The sequence below is a fragment of the Triticum urartu genome, chromosome 7, assembly GCF_003073215.2.
Source record: "Triticum urartu cultivar G1812 chromosome 7, Tu2.1, whole genome shotgun sequence".
Taxonomy (NCBI): domain Eukaryota; kingdom Viridiplantae; phylum Streptophyta; class Magnoliopsida; order Poales; family Poaceae; genus Triticum; species Triticum urartu.
In genome coordinates, this window is record NC_053028.1 from 682,838,289 (window position 1) to 682,846,247 (window position 7,959).

Genomic DNA, 7,959 nt, shown 5'->3' on the forward strand with positions numbered 1-7,959 from the left:
ACCTCTTTCCTCTCTCTCTCTCGGCCGGCAACCCTGGTCACGCCGCCCCCATCGCCATCGTAGCCGCCGCCTTCTATGCCGCAATCAGCCCCGTCTTTCAAACCCATCCCTCTGGATCGCAGGCCCTCATGGCGCCGCCATCAATCCCCTCTACTCTGGTGGTGCCTATTCCGTCTTCCCGTCTTCCGCGAGGGGATCCAGCGGACGCGCGGGATGCGGGTGCCCGATCCTCGCGCGACATGCAGCGTGGAGTCTCCCAACGTCATGCCGGAGCCCCAACACTGGATCCATTCTTCGATCTCCCGTGCCGGTGGCCGAGGCATGGCGATGTGCCGATGCAGCTCCTGATCTCTTAACGGTATGGGTATGTTACTACCTCAATTTCCGTCAGATTTTTCTTGGAGTTGGTTGACACAGAGGCTATCCAATAATGATTTGCTCCCTTCCAAAAAGAAAGAAGAAAAAGAATCCAGTAAGACCTAGGTGTGCCGCGGCCATTGCGGGTCCGTCACCCGGACAGCGGGCTGTGCCAGTCCCCTCTTCTCAGCCGCTCGGCGTCATATGGGAAGGGGCTGAAGAGAAAGGATGGCGGCGGAGGTGAGTATGGGCGGGATGTGCCGTGGCCGAACAGTCGCATATACTCTCTCTCTCTCTCTCTCTCTCTCTCTCTCTCTTTCTTCGTTGAGGACATGTTTGATCCGCAGTGTCTCAGGTGGGCGGGAAGAAGTGAGAAAAGGCAAGAGGAACCCAAGACATGTTGCGGCGACCGGGTGATGCAGGACTGGCAGAACCCTAGCTGGTGCCTGGTGGAGGCCGCCATGAGATCGTGCAGAGGGAGGTGGACAGGAGAAGGCCGACGGGTGTTTCAGTCAGTGCTACAGAATCACCGCTGGTCTTTGCTCGCTGCCTCCTGCTTAGCAGGTACGTTACTTGTTGTATTCTTAGTATCCTAAAATTGTAGAATTCAAACAGTACAGAATTTAGGGCTACCTCAATATTACAGAATTTTTAAAATTGTAGAATGTGCATTGTTGCGGTTCAGGCCGATCGAGTTAATAAGAAATTTGGTTGTGTTAGCGTTACAGGGAACGACAACTCTGAAGCATGGGGAAAAGCAATGCCAGGAGCCTTGGTATCTGGTGCAAGCTGGAGGAGCTGCCTAAATGCATGTGGAGAGGTTCATATTACTGAGCAGTGTAATATTCAGAACATTTAGTGATAAATTAAAATCTTCTCTTTGGAATGTGGTTGAGTCGTTAAGATCTGTTAATTTCTAGACATTATCTCAGTAATTAGTGTGCAATTGAGCTTTATGATTCCCTCTTGGTGCAAGGAATTTCTAGACATGACGACAATATCTATGTACGTCAACGGTTGCTTTGGTTTTACTTTTTTTACGAAGCATAAGCCAGAAAGTCTTATGGCATATGAAACACGATTTTGGTTTATAGTTGAGTTGCTTGATGGAAGTCGTGGCAATCTGAATGATAAGAAGCAATTTTTCCCTCTGATTATTGTCATGTAGCTTCAAAAGGTATGGTTCTGATGGTTAAATTTTATTTAATCCCTTTTGGGGTCCCTACTGAAAATTATCATCGTGTACGTTTTTGCTTCATAGAGCTTTGATAGCATGCTTCGTTTAACTTTTAGCCCTGCGATCATCTAGAGTTGTTGGAGCGCAGTGGGCAAAGTTATTACTTTTACTATGCGGAGGTCCCAAATAATCTTCTTCCTATGGTTCACATGGTTCATCTCGCGGGCAAGAGGAATCATTTATTGTTTGAGACACAATCTCTCTCTTAACATTTTTTTCTTGTTGATCATATTCATATGGCTATATGTTTTTTCTTGAGCACATACAGTTGAACATTATACTAATGTGTTTCTCTCAGTCTCCACACATTACAAAGTTAGTGTCTGAAGTAATCATCTACTATAACAAAGAAATACCAGTTGATGGTCGTGGATTTCTGACTAGATATTTCAGCAGGCTGTCTAATATATTTTTTGCCAAGCAGTACCCACAATTCGGCACATCCAAATATTAACTTCATCGACTAAGTCTGTTTTGGCGTTCCACATTTAATGGATATGTCCCCACTTGAATCTTGCTTCATGGTCGTTCAAGCGTTCTCAACGACACATTGCAAGATTTAGTATGTTGATGAAATGATGGATATATTCTTTAAATCAAATGGTTCTGGTCTCCATATGATCCCACAAAAGTCTGGGCTATTACTAGATTGTTGCTTTCACTTAAAACAGCAGGCTCTTAATTACTCTAAACAAAGTTTGAAATTAGTCCAGTGGTGACCCATGTGAAGCACTTATATGACATAGGCTTGTCTTAAACATAACTTGTTCGTTCAAAATATACTTTTCTTTTGAGCTTATTTGTTTTATCCGTATTGACTTGGTTTTGGCACTTGTTTGCTGCATTAGAGTATCTGTTCAGTAGTAGTGTTAAAATTCTGGAACTTCCATATAGTGTAGAGATCTCTGTATTCAATGCACGTTACTGACTTACAACTATTGGTTAACTCTCCTTTTCTCTTTATTCTTCCAAGATAAAAACTCACCTCACCTACTATTGTACTCCTTTGCTATGAACTCATTGAAATTACTCAGTAGAAAACTAAGTATGGCATCTCCCATGATGCCTCTACAGTAGTTCTTTTGGCTCAATGTACTGAAACTTTTTTAAAAAATTCTGATAAACAGGTCGTATATGCAAATTTATATTCCGTATTTATGTCTACATATTTATTTTTGTGCAATTTTCCATATATAATTATAGATTTCTAATAAATTGGGACTCCATGTCTTCACTTCGTTCTTCCAAGACACTTCACTTCATTCTTTCTAGATTTGGTATCAATGTTTTTACATAAAATTCTAACACCTCACACAACATCCAAAATAAACGGGTCCGGCAACACACGCCATCAAGATGTAGCTGCTTCCCAGGCAGCAAGGCTTTTTTTTTGTTTCTTTTGCTTTGTGTGGTTAATCTATCTGCTTCCAAAAATCTTTATGAAGTTCAAGAATCACATTTGAATCAAAGCATGGAGGTTATGAAAGAACCATCAGTTCAAATCTTTGCGAAAAACATTATCTGCAGCATGATGCATTGCATTTTAGTAAATAACTCCTCAAATGGGATGCTATGTCATATTATTATGGAAATGGAGTGGTTATATTCTTAGCATGATTAGTTAAAATATTATTTGCTACACCCTTCGGCTTTAGATTTGTGCTTACTTTTGATATTAACATATATTTCATTTTATTTAAATTCCTATAATCCTATTGCCATAACATACGGGCGCGGCAATCGCGCGCCATCAATGATCTAGTAAGTCCATTATAATAGGAGTGAATTTCAACTTCTTCACCCCGATGAAGTTCCAACCCATTTAAAAATTCTTCAAAGTTACCCCCATTGAGTATAGTTTTGTTTGTTTTTTCACCTTGGTTAACATTTGAAATTGTTCTGCTAGGAAGGGCATCTCATCAGGCCGATGTGGCGATGCCACATTCGACACAACTTTCTTTTGGATATCTCCTAGTCAAAAGGGGTGATTTCAACATTCTGGTCATGAGAAAAAAACACTCCCCTCTCACTGGGGTTAGTTCCTCTCGCTGCCACCGGACGGCGCTAAGACTCTTCTCCCCCCCGCCATTTCCTCCTGATCTGCATCCACTCGGGCCAATTCTGTTGGAAATATGCCCTAGAGGCAATAATAAATTAGTTATTATTATATTTCCTTGTTCATGATAATCGCTTATTATCCATGCTAGAATCGTATTGATAGGAAACTCAGATACATGTGTGGATACATAGACAACACCATGTCCCTAATAAGTCTCTAGTTGCTAGCTCGTTGATCAATAGATGGTTACGGTTTCCTGACCATGGACATTGGATGTCATTGATAACGGGATCACATCATTATGAGAATGATGTGATGGACAAGACCCAATCCTAAGCCTAGCACAAGATCGTGTAGTTTGTATGCTAAAGCTTTTCTAATGTCAAGTATCATTTCCTTAGACCATGAAATTGTGCAACTCCCGGATACCATAGGAATGCTTTGGGTGTACCAAACGTCACAACGTAACTGGGTGGCTATAAAGATGCACTGCGGGTATCTCCGAAAGTGTCTGTTGGGTTGGCACGAATCGAGGCTGGGATTTGTCACTCCGTGTAAACGGAGAGGTATCTCTGGGCCCACTTAGTAGGACATCATCATAATGTGCACAATGTGACCAAGGAGTTGATCACGGGATGATGTGTTACGGAACGAGTAAAGAGACTTGCCGGTAACGAGATTGAACGAGGTATAGGGATACCGGCGATCGAATCTCGGGCAAGTATCGTACCGATAGACAAAGGGAATTGAATACGGGATTGATTGAATCCTCGACATCATGGTTCATCCGATGACATCATCGTGGAACATGTGGGAGCCAACATGGGTATCCAGATCCCGCTGTTGGTTATTGACGGGAGAGTTGTCTCGGTTATGTCTGCATGGTTCCCGAACCCGTAGGGTCTACACACTTAAGGTTCGGTGACGTTAGGGTTGTAGAGATATTAGTATGCGGTAACCCGAAAGTTGTTCGGAGTCCCGGATGAGATCCCGGACGTCACGAGGAGTTCCGGAATGGTCCGGAGGTATATATATATATATAGAAGTCCAGTTTCGGCCACCGGGAAGGTTTCGGGGGTCATCGGTATTGTACCGGGACCACCGGAAGGGTCTCGGGGGTCCACCGGGTGGGGCCACCTATCCCGGAGGGCCCCATGGGCTGAAGGGGCGTGGGAACCAGCCCCTGGTGGGCTGGTGCGCCCCCCTTTGGGCCTCCCATGCGCCTAGGGTTGGAAACCCTAAGGAGTGGGGGCGCCTCCACTTGGCTTGGAGGCCAAGCCACCCCTAGGGCTGCCGCCCCCTTCCCTAGATGGGATCTACAAGGGGCCGGCGCCCCCACTAGGCCCCTATATATAGTGGAGGGGAGGGAGGGCAGCCACACCTGAAGCCCTGGCGCCTCCCTCCCTCCCATGACACCTCTTCCTCCCCGCTTGTGCTTGGCGAAGCCCTGCCGGGATCCCGCTACTTCCACCACCACACTGTCGTGCTGCTGGATCTCCATCAACATCTCCTTCCCTTGCTGGATCAAGAAGGAGGAGACGTCTCTCCGTTCCGTACGTGTGTTGAACGCGGAGGTGCCGTCCGTTCGGCACTAGGATCATTGGTGATTTGGATCACGACGAGTACGACTCCATCAACCCCGTTCTCTTGAACGCTTCCGGTTAGAGATCTTCAAGGGTATGAAGATACACTCCCTCTCTCTTGTTGCTAGTATCTCCTAGATTGATCTTGGTGACACGTAGGAAAATTTTGAATTATTGCTACGTTCCCCAACAGTGGTATCAGAGCCAGGTCTATGCGTAGTTTCTATGCACGAGTAGAACACAAGTTGTTGTGGGCGTCGATTTTGTCAATCTACTTGCCGTTACTAGTCTTATCTTGATTCGGCGGCATCGTGGGATGAAGCGGCCCGGATCGACCTTACACGTACACTTACGTGAGACAGGTTCCACCGACTGACATGCACTAGTTGCATAAGGTGGCTAGCGGGTGTCTGTCTCTCCCACTTTAGTCGGATCGGATTCGATGAAAAGGGTCCTTATGAAGGGTAAATAGAAATTGGCATATCACGTTGTGGTTTTGGCGTAGGCAAGAAACGTTCTTGCTAGAAACCCATAGCAGCCACGTAAAATATGCAACAACAATTAGAGGACGTCTAACTTGTTTTTGCAGGATTTGCTATGTGATGTGATATGGCCAAAAGGATGTGATGAATGATATATGTGATGTATGAGATTGATCATGTTCTTGTAATAGGAATCACGACTTGCATGTCGATGAGTATGACAACCGGCAGGAGCCATGGGAGTTGTCTTAATTTATTTATGACCTGCGTGTCAATGAAAACGCCATGTAATTACTTTACTTTATTGCTAACCGTTAGCCATAGTAGTAGAAGTAATAGTTGGCGAGGCAACTTCATGAAGACACGATGATGGAGATCATGGTGTCATGCCGGTGACGATGGTGTTCATGCCGCGCCTCGAAGATGGAGATCAAAGGAGCAAGATGATATTGGCCATATCATGTCACTTTATGATTTGCATGTGATGTTTGTCATGTTTACATCTTATTTGCTTAGAACGGCGGTAGCATAAATAAGATGATCCCTCGCAATAATTTCAAGAAAGTGTTCCCCCTAACTGTGCACCGTTGCTAAGGTCCGTTGTTCCGAAACACCATGTGATGATCGGGTGTGATAGGTTCTAACGTTCGCATACAACGGGTGTAAGCCAGATTTACACACGCAATACACTTAGGTTAACTTGACGAGCCTAGCATGTACAGACATGGCCTCAGAACACGGAAGACCAAAAGGTCGAACATGAGTCGTATAGTGGATACGATCAACATGAAGATGTTCACCGATGATGACTAGTCCGTCTCACGTGATGATCGGACATGTCCTAGTTGACTCGGATCATGTATCACTTAGATGACTAGAGGGATGTCTATCTAAGTGGGAGTTCATTGAATAATTTGATTAGATGAACTTCATTATCATGAACATAGTCAAAAGGTCTTTGCAAATTATGTCGTAGCTCACGCTTTGGTTCTACTGTTTTAGATATGTTCCTAGAGAAAATTTAGTTGAGAGTTGACAGTAGCAATTATGCGGACTGAGTCCGTGAACTGAGGATTGTCCTCATTGCTGCACACAAGGGCTATGTCCTTAATGCACTGCTCAATGCGTTGAACCTCGAGCGTCGTCTGTAGATGTTGGGAAACATCTGACATACACGTTTTGATGACTACATGATAGTTCAGTGCGTAATGCTAACGGTTTAGAATTGTGGCACCAAAGACGTTTTTGAAACGTCGCAGAACATATGAGATGTTCCAAAGACTGAAATTGGAATTTCAGACTAGTGCCCACGTCAAGAGGTATGAGACCTCTGACAAGTTTCTTAAGCCTGCAAACTAAGGGAGAAAAGCTCAATCGTTGAGCATGTGCTCAGATTATCTGAGTACTACAATCTCTTGAATCGAATGGGAGTTAATCTTCCAGATGAGATAGTGATGATTCTCCATAGTCACTGCCACCAAGCTATTGGAGCTTCGTGATGAACTATAACATATCAGGGATAGACATGATGATCCTTGAGCAATTCGCGATGTTTGACACCGCAAAAGTAGAAATCAAGTAGGAGCATCAATTGTTGATGGTTAAACCACTAGTTTCAAGAAGGGCAAGGGAAAGAAGGGATACTTCATGAGACGGCAAATCAGTTGCTGCTCTAGTGAAGAAACCCAAGGTTGAACCAAACCTGAGACTAAGTGCTTCTGTAATGAGGGGAACGGTCACTGAAGCAGAACTACCCTAGATACTTGGTAGATGAGAAGGCTGGCAAGGTCGACAGAAGTATTTTGAATATACATTATATTATTGTGTACTTTACTAGTACTCCTAGTAGCACCAGGGTAATAAATACCGGTTCGGTTGCTAAGTGTTAGTAACTCGAAATAAAAGGCTACGGAGACTAGCTAAAGGTGAGATGACGATATGTTGGAAGTGTTTCCAAGGTTGATATGATCAAGCATCGCATGCTCCCTCTACCATCGAGATTGGTGTTAAACCTAAATAATTGTTATTTGGTGTTTGCGTTGAGCATAGACATGATTGGATTATGTTTATCGAAATATGGTTATTCATTTAAGGAGAATAATGGTTACTCTGTTTATTTCAATAATACCTTCAATGGTCTTGCACCTAAAATGAATGGTTCATTGAATCTCGATCGTAGGGATACACATGTTCATGCCAAAAGATATAAGATAGTAATGATAGTACCACATACTTGTGGCA

General features: G+C 44.0%; 1 protein-coding gene across 4 annotated transcripts; it reads left to right on the forward strand.

Moving 5' to 3' along the window:
- LOC125521207 lies at positions 1 to 2,370 on the forward strand. 4 transcript variants are annotated; one of them, XR_007289092.1, is made up of 4 exons: positions 4 to 358; positions 454 to 597; positions 705 to 921; positions 1,078 to 2,370. XR_007289092.1 is itself a non-coding variant. In XM_048686266.1 (3 exons), exons 1-3 carry the CDS (start codon positions 431 to 433, stop codon positions 1,214 to 1,216), a joined length of 507 nt encoding a protein of 168 aa, XP_048542223.1. In that variant the 5' UTR covers positions 1 to 430; the 3' UTR covers positions 1,217 to 2,370. The 4 variants fall into 4 exon arrangements, 2 of the variants coding, with proteins under 2 accessions (XP_048542223.1, XP_048542224.1); XM_048686266.1 differs by having other exon boundaries at positions 1 to 597; positions 713 to 921; positions 1,086 to 2,370; XM_048686267.1 differs by having other exon boundaries at positions 4 to 597; positions 1,086 to 2,370.
- The last annotated feature ends 5,589 nt before the right edge of the window (positions 2,371 to 7,959 follow it).

Coding starts and splice junctions, on each gene's coding strand:
- LOC125521207 (XM_048686266.1), top strand. CDS start 431: ATGATTTGCTCCCTTCCAAAAAGAAAGAAGAAAAAGAATCCAGTAAGA. Junction 598..712: donor GAGAAAGGATGGCGGCGGAG/GTGAGTATGGGC, acceptor GCAGTGTCTCAG/GTGGGCGGGAAGAAGTGAGA. Junction 922..1,085: donor CGCTGCCTCCTGCTTAGCAG/GTACGTTACTTG, acceptor TTAGCGTTACAG/GGAACGACAACTCTGAAGCA.